This window comes from Oncorhynchus keta, chromosome 3 (genome assembly GCF_023373465.1).
Source record: "Oncorhynchus keta strain PuntledgeMale-10-30-2019 chromosome 3, Oket_V2, whole genome shotgun sequence".
Taxonomy (NCBI): domain Eukaryota; kingdom Metazoa; phylum Chordata; class Actinopteri; order Salmoniformes; family Salmonidae; genus Oncorhynchus; species Oncorhynchus keta.
In genome coordinates, this window is record NC_068423.1 from 26,454,543 (window position 1) to 26,475,841 (window position 21,299).

General features: G+C 42.2%; 2 protein-coding genes across 52 annotated transcripts in view; both read left to right on the forward strand.

Moving 5' to 3' along the window:
* Positions 1-14,552, forward strand: part of LOC127915190 (uncharacterized protein C6orf118-like) — a 30,285-nt gene extending 15,733 nt beyond the window's left edge. The window contains exons 9-21 of one of the 50 annotated variants that reach the window (XM_052494513.1): positions 1,214-1,305; positions 2,115-2,222; positions 4,645-4,698; positions 8,702-8,763; positions 10,253-12,186; positions 12,228-12,313; positions 12,527-12,698; positions 12,742-12,784; positions 12,998-13,298; positions 13,342-13,513; positions 13,555-13,726; positions 13,768-14,025; positions 14,282-14,552. In XM_052494513.1, the coding sequence (XP_052350473.1) occupies positions 1,214-1,305; positions 2,115-2,222; positions 4,645-4,698; positions 8,702-8,763; positions 10,253-10,322 (386 nt within the window). In that variant the 3' untranslated portion in view covers positions 10,323-12,186; positions 12,228-12,313; positions 12,527-12,698; ... (4 more) ...; positions 13,768-14,025; positions 14,282-14,552. Of the gene's footprint in view, positions 1-1,213; positions 1,306-2,114; positions 2,223-4,644; positions 4,699-8,701; positions 8,764-10,252; positions 12,187-12,227; positions 12,314-12,483; positions 12,699-12,741; positions 12,785-12,868; positions 13,514-13,554; positions 13,727-13,767; positions 14,026-14,281 lie in introns of all 50 variants that reach the window. The other 49 variants (XM_052494549.1, XM_052494527.1, XM_052494680.1 and 46 more) reach the window with 49 other exon arrangements.
* Positions 14,553-15,830: 1,278 nt separating this feature from the next.
* pla2g12b (phospholipase A2, group XIIB) overlaps positions 15,831-21,299 on the forward strand; it is a 16,816-nt gene continuing 11,347 nt past the window's right edge. Inside the window, exons 1-2 of one of the 2 annotated variants that reach the window (XM_052494770.1) lie at positions 15,831-17,789; positions 19,368-19,456. In XM_052494770.1, coding sequence (XP_052350730.1) covers positions 17,072-17,789; positions 19,368-19,456 — 807 coding nt within the window. In that variant the 5' untranslated portion in view covers positions 15,831-17,071. The remainder of the gene's footprint in view (positions 17,790-19,367; positions 19,457-21,299) is intronic. The other variant, XM_052494775.1, reaches the window with a different exon arrangement.

The following is a 21,299-nucleotide window of genomic DNA, read 5'->3' on the forward strand; positions in this document are numbered from 1 at the left end:
TCGTTGTTTGATGTATTGGAATGTATTGATTCGTTGTTTGGTTGATGGTTTGGTTGATGTATTGGAATGTATTGATTCGTTGTTTGGTTGATTGGTTTTGGTTGATGTATTGGAATGTATTGATTCGTTGTTTGATGTATTGGAATGTATTGATTCGTTGTTTGATGTATTGGAATGTATTGATTCGTTGTTTGATGAATTGGAATGTATTGATTCGTTGTTTGATGAATTGGAATGTATTGATTCGTTGTTTGATGAATTGGAATGTATTGATTCGTTGTTTGATGTATTGGAATGTATTGATTCGTTGTTTGATGTATTGGAATGTATTGATTCGTTGTTTGATGTATTGGAATGTATTGATTCGTTGTTTGATGAATTGGAATGTATTGATTCGTTGTTTGATGTATTGGAATGTATTGATTCGTTGTATGTATTGGAATGTATTGATTTGTTGTGTGATGTATTGGAATGTATTGATTCGTTGTGTGATGTATTGGAATGTATTGATTCGTTGTTTGATGAATTGGAATGTATTGATTATTGTTTGATGTATTGATTCGTTGTTTGATGAATTGGAATGTATTTATTTACGTTGTTGATGTATTGGAATGTATTGATTCGTTGTTTGATGAATTGGAATGTATTGATTCGTTGTTTGATGTATTGGAATGTATTGATTCGTTGTTTGATGTATTGGAATGTATTGATTCGTTGTTTGATGTATTGGAATGTATTGATTCATTGTTTGATGAATTGGAATGTATTGATTCGTTGTTTGATGAATTGGAATGTATTGATTCGTTGTTTGATGAATTGGAATGTATTGATTCGTTGTTTGATGAATTGGAATGTATTGATTCGTTGTTTGATGTAATGGAATGTATTGATTCGTTGTTTGATGTATTGGAATGTATTGATTCGTTGGTTGATGAATTGGAATGTATTGATTTCTGTTGTTTGATGTATTGGAATGTATTGTTCTGTTGTTTGATGTATTGGAATGTATTGATTCGTTGTTTGATGAATTGGAATGTATTGATTCGTTGGTTGATGTATTGGAATGTATTGATTCATTGTTTGATGTAATGGAATGTATTGATTCGTTGTTTGGTTGATTGGTTTGTTTGATGTATTAATTGATTGGTTTGTTTATTAATTTGTTGAATTCATGATTGATTTATTGATTCATTGGTTGATTGATTGATGCCAGGGCTCCATAAGGAGGCCACTCTGCCAGGGCTGTTGAGGCCAGGTGAAGGGCCGATCTCCTTTATTGATCGTGTCCAGCCTAAGAGACGTCAGGTATGGAACATAATACACATAATATACATAATATATATAAAAAATATTTTATATTATTATATAATATATAATATATTTAAAAATATATTTTTATGTACTGTTCTGTATGTACTGTACTGTATGTACTGTACTGTATGTACTCTTCTGTATTTACTGTATGTACTGTACTGTATGTACTGTATGTACTGTACTGTTCTGTTCTGTATGTACTGTACTGTATGTGCTGTATGTACTGTACTGTATGTGCTGTATGTTCTGTATGTACTGTACTGTATGTACTGTTCTGTATGTACTGTATGTGCTGTACTGTATGTACTGTACTGTATGTATTGTTATGTATGTACTGTATGTAATATATGCCCTGTACTGTATGTACTGTACTGTATGTACTGTTCTGTGTGTACTGTACATTATGTATTGTACTGTATGTACTGTACTGTATGTACTGTTATGTATGTAATATATGCCCTGTACTGTATGCACTGTTCTGTATGTACTGTTCTGTGTTGTATGTACTGTACATTATGTATTGTACTGTTCTGTATGTTTTGTATGTACTGTTCTGTATGTACTGTTCTGTATGTACTGTTCTGTATGTATTGTTCTGTATGTACTGTTCTGTATGTACTGTTCTGTGTGTACTGTTCTGTATGTTTTGTATGTACTGTTCTGTATGTACTGTTCTGTATGTACTGTTCTGTATGTACTGTACATTATGCACTCTATGTACTGTTCTGTATGTACTCTATGTACTGTACGTACTGTATGTACTATATGTACTGTACGTACTGTATGTACTGTGTTATTAGGTGTGGATAATGTGGGAGGAGGTCCAGCTGCTGCAGAAGGAACTCAAGGAGAAGATGGTATCCATCATCACCACAGGAGCTACAGAGAGATGCATCAGAGACTCTAAGGTACAGAGAGATGCATCAGAGACTCTAAGGTACAGAGAGATGCATCAGAGACTCTAAGGTACAGAGAGATGCATCAGAGACTCTAAGGTACAGAGAGATGCATCAGAGACTCTAAGGTACAGAGAGATGCATCAGAGACTCTAAGGTACAGAGAGATGCATCAGAGACTCTAAGGTACAGAGAGATGCATCAGAGACTCTAAGGTACAGAGAGATGCATCAGAGACTCTAAGGTACAGAGAGATGCATCAGAGACTCTAAGGTACAGAGAGATGCATCAGAGACTCTAAGGTACAGAGAGATGCATCAGAGACTCTAAGGTACAGAGAGATGCATCAGAGACTCTAAGGTACAGAGAGATGCATCAGAGACTCTAAGGTACAGAGAGATGCATCAGAGACTCTAAGGTACAGAGAGATGCATCAGAGACTCTAAGGTACAGAGAGATGCATCAGAGACTCTAAGGTACAGAGAGATGCATCAGAGACTCTAAGGTACAGAGAGATGCATCAGAGACTCTAAGGTACAGAGAGATGCATCAGAGACTCTAAGGTACAGAGAGATGCATCAGAGACTCTAAGGTACAGAGAGATGCATCAGAGACTCTAAGGTACAGAGAGATGCATCAGAGACTCTAAGGTACAGAGAGATGCATCAGAGACTCTAAGGTACAGAGAGATGCATCAGAGACTCTAAGGTACAGAGAGATGCATCAGAGACTCTAAGGTACAGCGAGATGCATCAGAGACTCTAAGGTACAGAGAGATGCATCAGAGACTCTAAGGTACAGAGAGATGCATCAGAGACTCTAAGGTACAGAGAGATGCATCAGAGACTCTAAGGTACAGAGAGATGCATCAGAGACTCTAAGGTACAGAGAGATGAATCAGAGACTAAGGTACAGACGCAAATCAGAGACTAGTCTTAAGAGACATGCAGCAAAGTATTAACCACAGCACCAATAGGGATTTACAACTAGGGGGAAAACCAGACGAGGTATTAACCACGGCACCATTAGGGATTTACAACTAGGGGAGCACCAGACGGGGTATTAAACCACAGCACCATTAGGGATTTACAACTAGGGGATCACCAAACGGGGTGTTAACCACGGCACCAATAGGGATTTACAACTAGGGGAGCACCAGACGGGGTATTAATCACGGCACCAATAGGGATTTACAACTAGGGAGCACCAGAGGGGTATTAACCACAGCACCAATAGGGATTTACAACTAGGGGGAAAACCAGACGAGGTATTAACCACGGCACCATTAGGGATTTACAACTAGGGGAGCACCAGACGGGGTATTAAACCACAGCACCATTAGGGATTTACAACTAGGGGATCACCAAACGGGGTGTTAACCACAGGGGAGCTCCTAGTGGCTTAACATAGGCATAGGCGTATGGTTGTTGTAGTTCTTAACATAGGCGTATGGTTGTTGTAGTTCTTAACATAGGCGTATGGTTGTTGTAGTTCTTAACATAGGCGTATGGTTGTTGTAGTTCTTAACATAGGCGTATGGTTGTTGTAGTTCTTAACATAGGCGTATGGTTGTTGTAGTTCTTAACATAGGCGTATGGTTGTTGTAGTTCTTAGCATAGGCGTATGGTTGTTGTAGTTCTTAACATAGGCGTATGGTTGTTGTAGTTCTTAACATAGGTGTATGGTTGTTGTAGTTCTTAACATAGGCGTATGGTTGTTGTAGTTCTTAACATAGGCGTATGGTTGTTGTAGTTCTTAACATAGGCGTATGGTTGTTGTAGTTCTTAACATAGGTGTATGGTTGTTGTAGTTCTTAACATAGGTGTATGGTTGTTGTAGTTCTTAACATAGGTGTATGGTTGTTGTAGTTCTTAACATAGGTGTATGGTTGTTGTAGTTCTTAACATAGGCATATGGTTGTTGTAGTTCTTAACATAGGCATATGGTTGTTGTAGTTCTTAACATAGGCATATGGTTGTTGTAGTTCTGTGTTGGATGAACTACTGTCAACGTATTTTCAAAGTTATTTAATGTGCCCTTCAGAGATGGACATATCTTTTCCAGTCAGCCCTCCCTGCCCAATTAAAGCAGCACACACGTTTTACTCACACAGTAGAATGACTTCTCTCTACGACTCACATTCACCAAAACACACACACAGGTTGGACAGCCTTATGTCCTGCTGTACTCTCCACGTATGTTATGGCCTTGCATGCCTTTTTACAAACAGCTTATCATCGGTAATGTACAGACTGACTCCCGTTATCGTAGGGCATTTCACTGGAGTACTGTGTGTGTGTGTGTGTGTGTGTGTGTGTGTGTGTGTGTGTGTGTGTGTGTGTGTGTGTGTGTGTGTGTGTGTGTGTGTGTGTGTGTGTGTGTGTGTGTGTGTGTGTGTGTGTGTGTGTGTGTTTGTCTGTCTTATCTCCTGCAGGGAGAGATCATGAGACTACTGGCCTCAAATGAACGCTTCAGAAACACCAACAAGGCAAGCCATTTAGTACTTTGACCTAGTTGAAATATTATCACATTTTTCCTTGACTGTATGTACTGTGTGTACATTCTGTACTGTATGTACTGTTCTGTATGTATTGTTCTGTATGTACTGTGTGTACATTCTGTACTGTATGTACTGTTCTGTATGTATTGTTCTGTCTGTACTGTGTGTACATTCTGTACTGTATGTACTGTGCTGTATGTACTGTATGTACTGTGTGTACATTCTGTACTGTATGTACTGTTCTGTATGTATTGTTCTGTCTGTACTGTATGTACATTATGTACTGTATGTACTGTTCTGTATGTATTGTTCTGTCTGTACTGTGTGTACATTCTGTACTGTATGTACTGTGCTGTATGTACTGTATGTACTGTGTGTACATTCTGTACTGTATGTACTGTTCTGTATGTATTGTTCTGTCTGTACTGTACTGTCTGTACTGTGTGTATATACTGTACTGTATGTACTGTGTGTACATTCTGTACTGTATGTACTGTGCTGTCTGTACTGTACTGTCTGTACTGTGTGTATATACTGTACTGTATGTACTGTGTGTACATTCTGTACTGTATGTACTGTGCTGTATGTACTGTATGTACTGTGTGTATATACTGTACTGTATGTACTGTTCTGTATGTACTGTTCTGTCTGTACTGTACTGTCTGTACTGTGTGTATATACTGTACTGTATGTACTGTTCTGTATGTACTGTGTTGTATGTATGTACTGTATGTACTGTTCTGTATGTACTGTGTTGTATGTACTGTATGTATGTACTGTTCTGTATGTACTGTGCTGTATGTGCTGTATGTATGTGCTGTATGTACTGTACTGTATGTATGTGCTGTATGTACTGTGCTGTATGTACTGTATGTACTGTGCTGTGTGTGCTGTACTGTATGTATGTGCTGTATGTACTGTGCTGTATGTACTGTATGTACTGTGCTGTGTGTGCTGTATGTACTGTCTGTGCTGTATGTACTGTGTGTACTGTATGTACTGTCTGTGCTGTATGTACTGTGATGTATGTACTGTATGTGCTGTGCTGTATGTACTGTGCTGTATGTACTGTATGTACTGTATGTATGTGCTGTATGTACTGTGTGTACTGTCTGTGCTGTATGTACTGTGATGTATGTACTGTGCTGTATGTACTGTATGTACTGTATGTATGTGCTGTATGTACTGTGTGTACTGTCTGTGCTGTATGTACTGTGATGTATGTACTGTATGTGCTGTGCTGTATGTACTGTGCTGTACTGTACTGTATGTACTGTGTGTACTGTATGTACTGTACTGTATGTACTGTGCTGTATGTACTGTACTGTATGTACTGTACTGTATGTACTGTGCGTATATACTGTACTGTATGTACTGTGTGTACATTCTGTACTGTATGTACTGTGCTGTCTGTACTGTACTGTCTGTACTGTGTGTATATACTGTACTGTATGTACTGTGTGTACATTCTGTACTGTATGTACTGTGCTGTATGTACTGTATGTACTGTGTGTATATACTGTACTGTATGTACTGTTCTGTATGTACTGTTCTGTCTGTACTGTACTGTCTGTACTGTATGTATATACTGTTCTGTATGTACTGTGCTGTATGTACTGTGTGTATGTGCTGTATGTACTGTACTGTATGTATGTGCTGTATGTACTGTGCTGTATGTACTGTATGTACTGTGCTGTGTGTGCTGTTTGTACTGTGCTGTGCATATGTACGGTATGTACTGTCTGTGCTGTATGTACTGTGATGTATGTACTGTATGTGCTGTGCTGTATGTACTGTGATGTATGTACTGTATGTACTGTATGTACTGTATGTACTGTATGTACTGTGCTGTATGTACTGTATGTACTGTGCTGTATGTACTGTATGTACTGTATGTACTGTACTGTATGTACTGTGCTGTATGTACTGTATGTACTGTATGTACTGTGTGTATATACTGTGCTGTATGTACTGTGCTGTATGTGCTGTGCTGCATGTGCTGTATGTACTGTATGTATGTGCTGTATGTACTGTGTGTACTGTATGTACTGTCTGTGCTGTATGTACTGTGATGTATGTACTGTATGTGCTGTGCTGTATGTACTGTGCTGTATGTACTGTACTGTATGTACTGTACTGTATGTACTGTACTGTATGTACTGTGCTGTATGTACTGTCTGTACTGTGTGTATATACTGTGCTGTATGTACTGTGCTGTATGTGCTGTGCTGTGCTGTGCTGTATGTACTGTGCTGTATGTGCTGTATATACTGTATGTACTGTGTGTACATTCTGTACTGTATGTACTGTGATGTATGTAAAGCTGTATGTGCTGTGCTGTATGTACTGTATGTACTGTACTGTATGTACTGTACTGTATGTACTGTGCTGTATGTACTGTATGTACTGTGTGTATATACTGTGCTGTATGTGCTGTGCTGTATGTACTGTGCTGTATGTACTGTGCTGTATGTGCTGTATGTACTGTGCTGTATATACTGTGCTGTATGTACTGAATGCACTGTGCTGTATGTACTGTGCTGTCTGTACTGTACTGTATGTACTGTATGTATGTACTGAATGTACTGTGCTGTATGTACTGTGCTATATGTACTGTATGTACTGTGCTGTATGTGCTGTGCTGTATGTGCTGTATGTACTGTATGTATGTGCTGTATGTACTGTGCTGTATGTACTGTATGTACTGTATGTACTGTGATGTATGTATTGTGCTGCATGTGCTATATGTACTGTATGTATGTGCTGTATGTACTGTATGTACTGTGCTGTATGTGCTGTATGTGCTGTATGTACTGTATGTACTGTGCTGTATGTGCTGTGCTGTATGTGCTGTATGGACTGTGATGTATGTACTGTGCTGTATGTACTGTATGTACTCTGTGTAGGTGGACCAATAGTCAGAGATGATAATGTTCCTCCACTCAGGCCTGGTTCCTCCCCTCAGGCCTGGTTCCTCCCCTCAGGCCTGTTTCCTCCCCTCAGGCCTGGTTCCACCCCTCAGGCCTGGTTCCTCCCCTCAGGCCTGGTTCCTCCCCTCAGGCCTGGTTCCACCCCTCAGGCCTGGTTCCACCCCTCAGGCCTGGTTCCTCCCCTCAGGCCTGGTTCCTCCCCTCAGGCCTGGTTCCTCCCCTCAGGCCTGGTTCCTCCCCTCAGGCCTGTTTCCTCCCCTCAGGCCTGGTTCCACCCCTCAGGCCTGGTTCCTCCCCTCAGGCCTGGTTCCTCCCCTCAGGCCTGGTTCCTCCCCTCAGGCCTGGTTCCACCCCTCAGGCCTGGTTCCACCCCTCAGGCCTTGGTCCTCTTTAGATTTCTAGGGAGTTGTTCCAAACCACTCTGCCTCTGCATTGCCCAGGCTGGGTATCTGTAAAGCTCTTTGGGGTTTTAGGCTGGGTAAACTTTAAAGCTCTTTGGGGTTTAAGGCTGGGTATCTGTAAAGCTCTTTGGGGTTTTAGGCTGGGTATCTGTAAAGCTCTTTGGGGTTTTAGGCTGGGTATCTGTAAAGCTCTTTGGGGTTTTAGGCTGGGTATCTGTAAAGCTCTTTGGGGTTTTAGGCTGGGTATCTGTAAAGCTCTTTGGGGTTTTAGGCTGGGTATCTGTAAAGCTCTTTGGGGATTTAGGATGGGTATCTGTAAAGCTCTTTGGGGATTTAGGCTGGGTATCTGTAAAGCTCTTTGGGGTTTTAGGCTGGGTATCTGTAAAGCTCTTTGGGGTTTTAGGCTGGGTATCTGTAAAGCTCTTTGGGGTTTTAGGATGGGTATCTGTAAAGCTCTTTGGGGTTTTAGGATGGGTATCTGTAAAGCTCTTTGGGGTTTTAGGCTGGGTATCTGTAAAGCTCTTTGGGGATTTAGGCTGGGTATCTGTAAAGCTCTTTTGGGTTTTAGGATGGGTATCTGTAAATAAAATACATTTGATTTAAATTGTATTGAATATACAATGCATTTCCTATACTCATTGGTCTCACTGTGTCTTGAAGGATCTGGAAAGCAACCTCAACATGATCCTGAACAGAGTGACAACAAGCGAGGATGTGAAAGCGTGCGTATCCTCATTTTAAGACTGTAACCAATCTCACTATGTATCTTCTGTGTAAATCTGTAAATCTGTTTTTTTTTTTTGGGGGGGGGGGAATGTCCCAATTGGGACAGTTAAGATATTGATTGATTGTTCCCCATCATCCTCATCATCCTCATCCCAATTACACATTGATTCAGAAATCTTAACAATGTGAATGTGTTGGATTCAGCCTGTAGATACCTAACCCTTAACCCTTAACACATAACCCCTAATCCTTAACCCTTAACACATAACCCTTAAGCCAGAACTCCTAACCCTTAACCCTTAACACATAATCCCTAATCCTTAACCCTTAACACATAACCCTTAACACATAACCCCTAATCCTTAACCCTTAACCCAGAATCCCTAAACCTTAACCCCTAATCCTTAACCCAGAACCCCTAAACCTTAACACATAACACATAACCCTTAACCCTTAACACATAACCCTTAACCCTTAACACATAACCCTTAACACATAACCCTTAACACATAACCCTTAACCCAGAATCCCTAAACCTTAACCCCTAACCCTTAACCCAGAACCCCTAAACCTTAACCCATAACCCTTAACCCCTAAACCTTAACCCCTAAACCTTAACCCCTAAACCTTAACCCAGAATCCCTAAGCCTTAACCCAGAATCCTTAACCCAGAACCCCAACCCTTAAACCAGAACCCCTAACCCTTAACCACTAACCTCTAAACCTTAACCCCTAACCCTTAACCCAGAACCCCTTAACCCAGAACCCCTAACCCATAATCCCTAACCCAGAACCCCTAACCCAGAACCCCTAACCCAGAACCACTAACCCAGAACCACTAACCCAGAACCCCTAACCCAGAACCCCTAACCCAGAAGCCCTAACCCAGAACCACTAACCCAGAACCCCTAAACCTTAACCCAGAACCACTAACCCAGAACCCCTAAACATTAACCCAGAACCACTAACCCAGAACCACTAACCCAGAACCCCTAAACCACCCTAACCCAGAACCACTAACCCAGAACCCCTAAACACTAACCCAGAACCACTAACCCAGAACCACTAACCCAGAACCCCTAACCCAGAACCACTAACCCAGAACCACTAACCCAGAACCCATAAACCAGAACCACTAAACCACTAACCCAGAACCCCTAACCCCTAACCATAATGTTAGATCTTCCCTGAATATACAGTACACATTACCTGTTGCTGGCATGGTCAAGGGATTGTAGCCACAAAGTGTCTCATAGTAGGAGTGCAGATCTAGGATCTGCCAATACAATATTTTTTCCATGATGATCTGAAAGTTGAAACTGATGCTAGATCAGCACTCCTACTCGAAGACGCGTTGTGGATACGGGCCCTGGTCTCTCTTGGCAAAATATATGACTAAATACAGGCCAAATTAAGACAACCTAAATTATTAGTAGAGAAATGATTTCTCTCACCGTTGGCTCTGTGATCTGGTTCTATTCACAGGGAGGTGTGGGACAAAATATGGACCGCCCTGCGACACGAGGACGATAGAACACAACCTCTAGTAAATTAGTAGCGTTTGGAACAGTACCTCTTTTTGTCCACTAGGGGGTAGTGTTTAACAAGCTGACCTGAAGGCCATTCTTAGATATTATGGACGGGATGATTACTCATTCGCCAAGCTTCACATCATTTTTAATCATTGTTATTCGAGCTGACATTAAAATATCTCCGATGGTAACAGAAGTACGATGGCATTAGTCACAACAGCAACAACCACACTGTATGTAGTCCTCACAAGAGTCGATTGTGCTGTAGTGACATCGTTGAAATATCTTATTTGACTTATCAGACTATTTAATAGTGTTTTAATTAACAATAAAGATATAATTGAGGATGTGGTTAAATGTGGTGATGATTATAGTAAATATGGCTTTGACGTCATACAAGCAAACCATACAACCGCCGATCCAACGTGATTTGGGGCGGCAGCGTAGCCTAGTGGTTAGAGCGTTGGACTAGTTAACCGAAAGGTTGCAAGTTCAAACCCCGAGCTGACAAGGTACAAAATCTGTCGTTCTGCCCCTGAACAAGGCAAGGCTGTCATTGAAAATAATAATTTGTTCTTAACTGATTTGCCTAGTTAAATAAAGGTAAAATATATATATATTTTTTTAAATGTGATTTGACTTACTTTTACTATATAATCTGGGTCCAATCCCTTGGCTGTCCACATCCTACCAGTCCAGACCTGTCCACGTCATCACACCTATCATCACCTGCAGTCTACTGCTGTACACAAACACACACACAGATCAATCTTCTCCACATAGGCAGTATATACTGTTCTGTTGCCAAAGGTCTGCTATCTGATATTCATTCTGTCACAAAAGATTGTAGATTCTAGACCAGGGCACTCCAGCCCTGTTCCTGGAGAGAGATCCTCCTGTAGGTTTTAACTCCAGCCCTGTTCCTGGAGAGATACCCTCCTGTAGGTTTTAACTCCAGCCCTGTTCCTGGAGAGACCCTCCTGTAGGTTTTAACTCCAGCCCTGTTCCTGGAGAGATACCCTCCTGTAGGTTTTAACTCCAGCCCTGTTCCTGGAGAGACCCTCCTGTAGGTTTTAACTCCAGCCCTGTTCCTGGAGAGATACCCTCCTGTAGGTTTTAACTCCAGCCCTGTTCCTGGAGAGAGACCCTCCTGTAGGTTTTAACTCCAACCCTGTTCCTGGAGAGAGACCCTCCTGTAGGTTTTAATTCCAACCCTGTTCCTGGAGAGAGACCCTCCTGTAGGTTTTAACCCCAACCCTGTTCCTGGAGAGACACCCTCCTGTAGGTTTTAACTCCAACCCTGTTCCTGGAGAGATACCCTCCTGTAGGTTTTAACTCCAGCCCTGTTCCTGGAGAGAGACCCTCCTGTAGGTTTTAACTCCAGCCCTGTTCCTGGAGAGAGACCCTCCTGTAGGTTTTAACTCCAGCCCTGTTCCTGGAGAGACACCCTCCTGTAGGTTTTAACTCCAGCCCTGTTCCTGGAGAGAGACCCTCCTGTAGGTTTTAACTCCAACCCTGTTCCTGGAGAGACACCCTCCTGTAGGTTTTAACTCCAACCCTGTTCCTGGAGAGAGACCCTCCTGTAGGTTTTAACTCCAACCCTGTTCCTGGAGAGACACCCTCCTGTAGGTTTTAACTCCAACCCTGTTCCTGGAGAGACACCCTCCTGTAGGTTTTAACTCCAACCCTGTTCCTGGAGAGACACCCTCCTGTAGGTTTTAACTCCAACCCTGTTCCTGGAGAGAGACCCTCCTGTAGGTTTTAACTCCAACCCTGTTCCTGGAGAGACACCCTCCTGTAGGTTTTAACTCCAACCCTGTTCCTGGAGAGAGACCCTCCTGTAGGTTTTAACTCCAACCCTGTTCCTGGAGAGACACCCTCCTGTAGGTTTTAACTCTAACCCTGTTCCTGGAGAGACCCTCCTGTAGGTTTTAACTCCAACCCTGTTCCTGGAGAGACACCCTCCTGTAGGTTTTAACTCCAACCCTGTTCCTGGAGAGAGACCCTCCTGTAGGTTTTAACCCCAACCCTGTTCATGGAGAGACACCCTCCTGTAGGTTTTAACTCCAACCCTGTTCCTGGAGAGAGACCCTCCTGTAGGTTTTAACCCCAACCCTGTTCCTGGAGAGACATACTCCTGTAGGTTTTAACTCCAGCCCTGTTCCTGGAGAGACCCTCCTGTAGGTTTTAACTCTAACCCTGTTCCTGGAGAGAGACCCTCCTGTAGGTTTTAACTCCAACCCTGTTCCTGGAGAGACACCCTCCTTTAGGTTTTAACTCCAACCCTGTTCCTGGAGAGACACCCTCCTGTAGGTTTTAACTCCAACCCTGTTCCTGGAGAGAGACCCTCCTGTAGGTTTTAACTCCAACCCTGTTCCTGGAGAGAGACCCTCCTGTAGGTTTTAACCCCAACCCTGTTCCTGGAGAGAGACCCTCCTGTAGGTTTTAACTCCAACCCTGTTCCTGGAGAGAGACCCTCCTGTAGGTTTTAACCTCAACCCTGTTCCTGGAGAGACCCTCCTGTAGGTTTTAACTCCAGCCCTGTTCCTGGAGAGACACCCTCCTGTAGGTTTTAACTCCAGCCCTGTTCCTGGAGAGACACCCTCCTGTAGGTTTTAACTCCAGCCCTGTTCCTGGAGAGAGACCCTCCTGTAGGTTTTAACTCCAACCCTGTTCCTGGAGAGACACCCTCCTTTAGGTTTTAACTCCAACCCTGTTCCTGGAGAGACACCCTCCTGTAGGTTTTAACTCCAACCCTGTTCCTGGAGAGAGACCCTCCTGTAGGTTTTAACTCCAGCCCTGTTCCTGGAGAGAGACCCTCCTGTAGGTTTTAACTCCAACCCTGTTCCTGGAGAGAGACCCTCCTGTAGGTTTTAACTCCAGCCCTGTTCCTGGAGAGAGACCCTCCTGTAGGTTTTAACTCCAGCCCTGTTCCTGGAGAGAGACCCTCCTGTAGGTTTTAACTCCAGCCCTGTTCCTGGAGAGAGACCCTCCTGTAGGTTTTAACTCCAGCCCTGTTCCTGGAGAGACACCCTCCTGTAGGTTTTAACTCCAGCCCTGTTCCTGGAGAGAGACCCTCCTGTAGGTTTTAACTCCAACCCTGTTCCTGGAGAGACACCCTCCTGTAGGTTTTAACTCCAGCCCTGTTCCTGGAGAGAGACCCTCCTGTAGGTTTTAACTCCAACCCTGTTCCTGGAGAGACACCCTCCTGTAGGTTTTAACTCCAACCCTGTTCCTGGAGAGACCCTCCTGTAGGTTTTAACTCCAACCCTGTTCCTGGAGAGACACCCTCCTGTAGGTTTTAACTCCAACCCTGTTCCTGGAGAGACACCCTCCTGTAGGTTTTAACTCCAGCCCTGTTCCTGGAGAGAGACCCTCCTGTAGGTTTTAACTCCAACCCTATTCCTGGAGAGACACCCTCCTGTAGGTTTTAACTCCAACCCTGTTCCTGGAGAGACCCCCCTGTAGGTTTTAACTCCAACCCTGTTCCTGGAGAGACACCCTCCTGTAGGTTTTAACTCTAACCCTGTTCTTGGAGAGAGACCCTCCTGTAGGTTTTAACTCCAACCCTGTTCCTGGAGAGAGACCCTCCTGTAGGTTTTAACTCCAACCCTGTTCCTGGAGAGAGACCCTCCTGTAGGTTTTAACTCCAACCCTGTTCCTGGAGAGAGACCCTCCTGTAGGTTTTAACTCCAACCCTGTTCCTGGAGAGATACCCTCCTGTAGGTTTTAACTCCAACCCTGTTCCTGGAGAGAGACCCTCCTGTAGGTTTTAACTCCAACCCTGTTCCTGGAGAGACCCTCCTGTAGGTTTTAACTCCAAAACTGTTCCTGGAGAGAGACCCTCCTGTAGGTTTTAACTCCAACCCTGTTCCTGGAGAGAGACCCTCCTGTAGGTTTTAACTCCAAAACTGTTCCTGGAGAGAGACCCTCCTGTAGGTTTTAACTCCAACCCTGTTCTTGGAGAGAGACCCTCCTGTAGGTTTTAACTCCAACCCTGTTCCTGGAGAGAGACCCTCCTGTAGGTTTTAACTCCAACCCTGTTCCTGGAGAGAGACCCTCCTGTAGGTTTTAACTCCAACCCTGTTCCTGGAGAGAGACCCTCCTGTAGGTTTTAACTCCAACCCTGTTCCTGGAGAGAGACCCTCCTGTAGGTTTTAACTCCAACCCTGTTCCTGGAGAGAGACCCTCCTGTAGGTTTTAACTCCATGTCATTTAAACAAAATAATAAAATGTGATGTGATGACGTTGAATCAATGTGTCTTTTTTTCACCCAACTTTTGACCTAAATCTCACATAACATGGTGAGATTATTCGTTGATTTCAAATTGAATTCACATTAGATGACAAACTCAACCAAATCTTTCATCAAAACTAGACGTTGAACTGACGTCTGTGCCCAGTGGGCTTTATCTTGACCAAATTAGGTGCTTGTTGGCAGTGATACTAATGACTAAACTGCGACTCAGAGGAACTGATTGTATCAGTATCTCCCTTTTCCACAATGAGGTCTGTACTGCAAACAAGGTGATAGATATAGTGCACTATTTTTCACCAGGAGCGCATAGGGCTCTGGTCAAAATTAGTGCGCTAAATGGGGAATAGGGTGCCCTTTGTGACATAGCAGAGAGAAGCGATAATGGGGTACTGTATCAGCAGGAACATGAGCATAACTCTCAATAAACACCAGAGGGCAGCAGAGAGACATGCTCTATCACAATGGTGGAATGGGTTTATTATTGGTATTTTGTTGACAAACTAATTTCCCCTTGGGGATTAATGAGGTATCATCTCATTTCAGTCGTTTGCTTATTTGAGATATTGTGTTACATGTCACCAGGGATGGAATTTCAGGACTTTGGGCCCCCGGACTGTCGGACGAGTAGACTGTGATTTCTACTAGCCCGGGTAAGATTCGCCCTACAAATATGTGCCTTGCGATGTTTGAAAAGGGCCATCTTATTTTCCATCCCTGGTAATAATATATTAATTTTCAATATGAATACAAATAATTGATTGAAATAGTACAAATGGAATACAAGACAACTTTACCGAATGCCTGAAACCAATAAAATATAGAAATACAATCCTCTATGTCTCAAAGACTTTGTATATGATTGGCTAATCAGAGACATGATTCTTATCACAAATGTGATTTTGTTACTTATAAAGCTACACATTGGAGTCAATGTGATCTTAATTAGTTCACACTGATTAAATGTAAGGGATGAGATAACTTAAAACAAGTTATAGGGGAGCATGAAGTCAACGGGAGATCAACAAAACTAAGGTGATATATATACACATCCTAAACTTTCTGGGCAAATAAATATACCGTAGCTAAATAATATCGAGACTTGGAATAACCATGGGAACCAATCACATTTGAATCTAGATCAGTCCTGCTGGACAAAATCAAATCAAACTTTAAATGCACTTGCAATCAAATGTTTCCAATCCTCAGTCTATATTCATTGACTCTTGGTGAAATGGCGGTGGAAATACTTTATTAATTTGTAGACAAACTGGAATTAAAGCCAGTCAGTGGCACAAAGAGATATACATCTCCTTCAAATACTGACGTTATGTTGCGCTGACAACCAAACACAATTCAATATCACTTTCGAAAGACAGACTATTAACTTGTGGTTAGAGCGGTGAGAGCGTTGGACTAGTAACCGGAAGGTTGCGAGTTCAAACCCCCGAGCTGACAAGGTACAAAATCTGTCGTTCTGCCCCTGAACAAGGCAGTTAACCCACTGTTCCCAGGCCGTCATTGAAAATAAGAATATGTTCTTAACTGACTTGCCTGGTTAAATAAAGGTATAAAAATAAAAAACTTGTTAACAAATTATATTTTGGATTTATGTCTCCAACTAAATACAAAAATACAAGTTCAAGAATAGGATGAAGTAAGTGGCTCAGATTAAACTATCCAAGTCTTAGATATCCTTGATATTTTGGTTGCATTGTAAACCAAACACAAGTCAATATTACTTTTGTAACACAGAAAAATAGACTAAAGTTAAGGCTACCTTACAAACGAATGTAACGTTATTTCTTCAACCTTAAAAATGAGTTTCATCTATGACCACATTTTGAGGTTGAGGTCAGTCTGTTGTAACTATAAAATGTTTTTATTTATTTATGTAATCATAGAAAGCGTTCCTGTTCAAGATGGCGTGGAAAGGTTGCAGTTCTGTGTAAATCTTCACAATTTCTATGATATAATCTGACCCGAATCTCCAACCGCATTGATCACTTGCACAATGTACTTTTTAATGTGATCTCAACTGTAATCGTTTGGTTCTGCTATTAGATGAAGCACAGTGATAACACATTAAGTTGTTGTATAAGTACAAAATACCTGACATTGTTTTTCCATTGTTATTTGGTTGTGCTTTTAGATGGTTGAAAACATAGTGATATTAGGATAATATCAATAAATAAATAAATAGCATTAGGATTTCAACAAACTTCTAGCTGTCTTTTTGAGTGGGTGAAAAAACATTTAAATATCATTGGATCAACGTCTTAATGAAATATTACCCAATTTTCCACGTTTAAATGACATGTTGTGCCCAGTAGGAAAGGATTATTGACCTTTGAACCCAGCATCGATTTGTCTGTGCCTTGCTGTCTCCCTGACCTAATCAGTGGCCAAAGTCCTCTCTGCCTCTCACACAGACACAGTCAGTACTCTCAGAGTCTGTTTAAATGTGGACGTCTTCCTCTCAGACTAACCTGCGCAGTCACTTTCTACCAGGCCACCATGCTTCCCCGTACCGTATCCTTCCTCCTGCTCTTCATCTTCCTCTCCTCTGGGATGTCTGCTTCTCTGGTCAGCAGGACAACCCGCGAAGAGGACGGCCCTCCTGCTGTTCCGACCACGTTCAGGGTTGCCACCTCTGCTGCTGTAGGTGTTCTGTCGGAGGTTGATGCCGTGCAGGCAGGTGGCCCGGTCGTTGATGATACTCCTTCAGCTGAGGCTGTGGCAGAAGCCCTAGTGACAAATGAGCTTGTTACAGATGCCGCTGTAGCTGACGAGGTTGTAGCCGAAGAGCCGGATGAGGACACCCCAGTTGCTGATGCTCTGGTAGCAGATGCCCCTGTAGACGCCTTTATCATGACAGAAGAAGAAAAAGAGGCCCTGATAACAGAAGCAATGATTAAAGAGTTGTCTGCCCGGGTGGAGAAGGAAGAACTCGCTGAAGAGACAGAGATTCAAGACGCCATCTTGAAAGAGTTGGCTGACCGGGAGACCCTTGGGAAGGCAGTGGAGGAGCCCATTGTAGAGGCAGCAGAGGCAGATGCTCCAGGGGAGGATCCAGCCAGCTCTGAGATACCTGTCTTCGAAGCCCAGGAAGAGGACTCTGGATGGGGGTTGGCTTCCGTCAGAGAGAGCCTCCAGGCAGCCAACGGATACTTTGACTCTCTTGTGGAACTGATGGGGGGACGCAATGGAGTGTGTCAATACAAGTGCAAATACGGTAAGGATGAGACGGGGGGGGTTGTGTGTAATTGAAATTTAAAGGTAATTTCAGATTGAGCCGACATATGCAGCATTTACCAGCGTTGACCGTGTGAATGCAGTCTCCGCAAATGCGATAACATTGCCTTTACTTCCGCGATGAATTCAAGCTCCGAATGAAACTAAAACCAAGATGCTGAATGTAACTAAAACCACGATGCTGAATGTAACTAAAACCACGATGCTGAATGTAACTAAAACCACAATGCTGAATGTAACTAAAACCAAGATGCTGAATGTAACTAAAACCAAGATGCTGAATGTAACTAAAACCACGATGCTGAATGTAACTAAAACCACGATGCTGAATGTAACTAAAACCACAATGCTGAATGTAACTAAAACCAAGATGCTGAATGTAACTAAAACCAAGATGCTGAATGTAACTAAAACCAAGATGCTGAATGTAACTAAAACCAAGATGCTGAATGTAACTAAAACCACGATGCTGAATGTAACTAAAACCACGATGCTGAATGTAACTAAAACCACGATGCTGAATGTAACTAAAACCAAGATGCTGAATGTAACTAAAACCACGATGCTGAATGTAACTAAAACCAAGATGCTGAATGTAACTAAAACCAAGATGCTGAATGTAACTAAAACCAAGATGTTGAATGTAACTAAAACCTAGAAGCTGAATGTAACTAAAACCAAGATGCTGAATGTAACTAAAACCTAGATACTGAATATAACTAAAACCTAGATGCTGACTGCTATCCTTGATCCTGTATAGAGGCAAACTTGATTTCCTAAATAACAGATCACGTTGTACCCATTCAGGCTATTACAATTAAAGACCACCGGTTAGGCTTCTCTCTGTCTCTTTCTCCCCTCTGTGTTCATCTGTTTATCATACTTATGGTCAATAGTAATTGATTGAACTGTTTGGCTGTTTACTAACATGAGGCCCATTCGTCAATAGACTCTCATGTTATCCATCTGTGGTATTGATGAGAGAGGTATAGCCGAGGTCAGTGTTAACATGTTTACATTACATTAATAATAGATCACTTCAGTGAGTATCAGTGATATAGATTGACCAGATGACTGAGGTATTAGTACTCATCAGACCATAGTTAGTACAGCATGACCTACAGGTTCAATTCCAATATCCACACTAGCCTAATACATTTCTCCATATCCTAAAGTTAAGGCTATTATGGATATCAGTAGAGTAGCATACCCAACACATTGCGGTCATTCTAAGAATGTGCTAGGATATAATCACCATGACTACGCTACGTTCCAATATCCACACTAGCCTAATACATTTCTCCATACCCTAAAGTTAAGGCTATTATGGATATCAGTAGAGTAGTACCATATACTAGTATGGACACTGGAATGGGGATAACTAATAGAACTGTAAAATAGATATTTTGCTGAAGTACTTTTAAAAGGTCCCATCAATAAATTTCACCATAGAGTGCTGAACGTTACATTTGTGATCATTGATAACAACTTCTCTTAATTAATATGTGGATAATATGCACAAGGGTTGGATTAAAAGTTGTTTATATTTCCTTATCAGGTAAAACACCTGTGCATCGCTATGGTTACGTGACCCCAGAGCCCAACGGTTGCAGCTCCAACCTCCTAGGATTCCAGGTACCTGACGGTGTATGTTTCCTGTCACTAACTACAGGCTGTTTGTTATACAGTACTAATACGTAAACTGAAGCCTGCTGTTACTTCACACAATACATATTAGACGTTTAGGACTGTATATAGAACCCTCTGTGGAAAGGGTTCTACATGGAACCCAAAAGGGTTCTACCTGGAGTCAAAAGGGTTCTACCTAGAGTCAAAAGGGTTCTACATGGAGTCATAAGGGTTCTCCTATGGTGACAGCTAAAGCTTTTTAAATATGTAGAGTATAAATCCCTATATAGAGTATAAATCCCTATATAGTGGGTAATTCCCTATATAGTGTATAAATCCCTATATAGTGTATAAATCCCTATATAGAGTATAAATCCCTATATAGTGTATAAATCCCTATATAGTGTATAAATCCCTATATAGTGTATAAATCCCTATATAGTGTATAAATCCCTATATAGTGTATAAATCCCTATATAGTATATACATCCCTATATAGTGTATAAATCCCTATATAGTGTGTAAATCCCTATATAGTGTATAAATCCCTATATAGTGTATAAATCCCTGTATAGTGTATAAATCCCTATATAGAGTATAAATCTCTATATAGTGTATAAATCCCTATATAGTGTATAAATCCCTATATAGTGTATAAATCCCTATATAGTGTATAAATCCCTATATAGTGTATAAATCCCTAACCTCCTCCGTCTTACAGAGACTGGACTCTGTTTATCATGCAGCCTCCTCTGTCTGACAGAGACTGGACTCTGTTTATCATGCAGCCTCCTCTGTCTGACAGAGACTGGACTCTGTTTATCATGCAGCCTCCTCTGTCTAACAGAGACTGGACTCTGTTTATCATGCAGCCTCCTCTGTCTAACAGAGACTGGACTCTGTTTATCATGCAGCCTCCTCTGTCTTACAGAGACTGGACTCTGTTTATCATGCAGCCTCCTCTGTCTGACAGAGACTGGACTCTGTTTATCATGCAGCCTCCTCTGTTTATCATGCAGCCTCCTCTGTCTAACAGAGACTGGACTCTGTTTATCATGCAGCCTCCTCTGTCTAACAGAGACTCTGTTTATCATACAGCCTCCTCTGTCTAACAGAGACTGGACTCTGTTTATCATGCAGCCTCCTCTGTCTAACAGACTGGACTCTGTTTATCATGCAGCCTCCTCTGTCTGACAGAGACTGGACTCTGTTTATCATGCAGCCTCCTCTGTCTGACAGAGACTGGATTCTGTTTATCATGCAGCCTCTGTCTAACAGAGACTGGACTCTGTTTATCATGCAGCCTCCTCTGTCTTACAGAGACTGGACTCTGTTTATCATGTAGCCTCCTCTGTCTTACAGAGACTGGACTTTGTTTATCATGCAGCCTCCTCTGTCTAACAGAGACTGGACTCTGTTTATCATGCAGCCTCTTCTGTCTTACAGAGACTGGACTCTGTTTATCATGCAGCCTCCTCTGTCTTACAGAGACTGAACTCTGTTTATAATGCAGCCTCTTCTGTCTTACAGAGACTGGACTCTGTTTATCACGCAGCCTCCTCTGTCTGACAGAGACTGGACTCTGTTTATCATGCAGCCTCCTCTGTCTTACAGAGACTGGACTCTGTTTATCATACAGCCTCCTCTGTCTGACAGAGACTGGACTCTGTTTATCATGCAGCCTCCTCTGTCTGACAGAGACTGGACTCTGTTTATCATACAGCCTCCTCTGTCTGACAGAGACTGGACTCTGTTTATCATGCAGCCTCCTCTGTCTGACAGAGACTGGACTCTGTTTATCATACAGCCTCCTCTGTCTGACAGAGACTGGACTCTGTTTATCATGCAGCCTCCTCTGTCT